The sequence below is a fragment of the Crocuta crocuta genome, unplaced genomic scaffold (assembly GCF_008692635.1).
Source record: "Crocuta crocuta isolate KB4526 unplaced genomic scaffold, BGI_CrCroc_1.0 scaffold110, whole genome shotgun sequence".
Taxonomy (NCBI): Eukaryota; Metazoa; Chordata; class Mammalia; order Carnivora; family Hyaenidae; genus Crocuta; species Crocuta crocuta.
Genome location: NW_027527386.1, coordinates 1,116,206 through 1,116,747, shown reverse-complemented (window position 1 = coordinate 1,116,747; position 542 = coordinate 1,116,206). Strand labels below are relative to the sequence as shown.

The following is a 542-nucleotide window of genomic DNA, read 5'->3' as shown; positions in this document are numbered from 1 at the left end:
CCGCCCCTCCTAGCCCCAGACTCCACCCCCTCCGAAATTCCCACCGCAGGCCCTTCCCCCACAGCCCCAGGCCCCGCCCACTGCGTCGAGGCCTCGCCCTTTCCGGGCTCGCGTTTCTCCGCGGCTCGGTGACTCGCCGTCGCCACCTGCAGGTGAACTTCTTGAGTTACGTGCAGCTGACTTCGTTGGCGCTGCCCAGCCTGACGGACAGCAAAGGCTCTCTGGTGGTCGTGTCCTCGCTGCTCGGTGCGTGCTTGCCGGGCGGAGAGTCGGGAGGCTGCTGGGCTCGATGCGGCCGAGCCTGGAGGGGGCAGGGAGGCCCCCTGGAGGAGGGGGAGCCCGGCCTCGGTCACTCAGCTGCTGCCCTGCCGCCCTCCTAGGCCATGTGCCCACATCCTTCTCTGGCCCGTACTCGGCAGCCAAGTTCGCTCTGGACGGCTTCTTCGGCTCTCTGCGGCGGGAGCTAGTCGTGCAGGACGTGAACGTGGCCATCACCATGTGTGTCCTGGGCCTCCGGGACCGCGCCTCCGTCGCCGAGGGAG

The 542-nt window shown here is 69.4% G+C and overlaps 1 protein-coding gene across 1 annotated transcript in view; it reads left to right on the top strand.

The window, feature by feature from the left end:
- The window catches only part of HSD11B1L (hydroxysteroid 11-beta dehydrogenase 1 like), a 5,445-nt gene that overhangs the window by 4,130 nt on the left and 773 nt on the right, over positions 1-542 (top strand). The window contains exons 8-9 of the mRNA XM_077779637.1: positions 153-246; positions 381-542. The exon at positions 381-542 is cut by the window's right edge and continues 1 nt beyond it. Coding sequence (XP_077635763.1) covers positions 153-246; positions 381-542 — 256 coding nt within the window. The remainder of the gene's footprint in view (positions 1-152; positions 247-380) is intronic.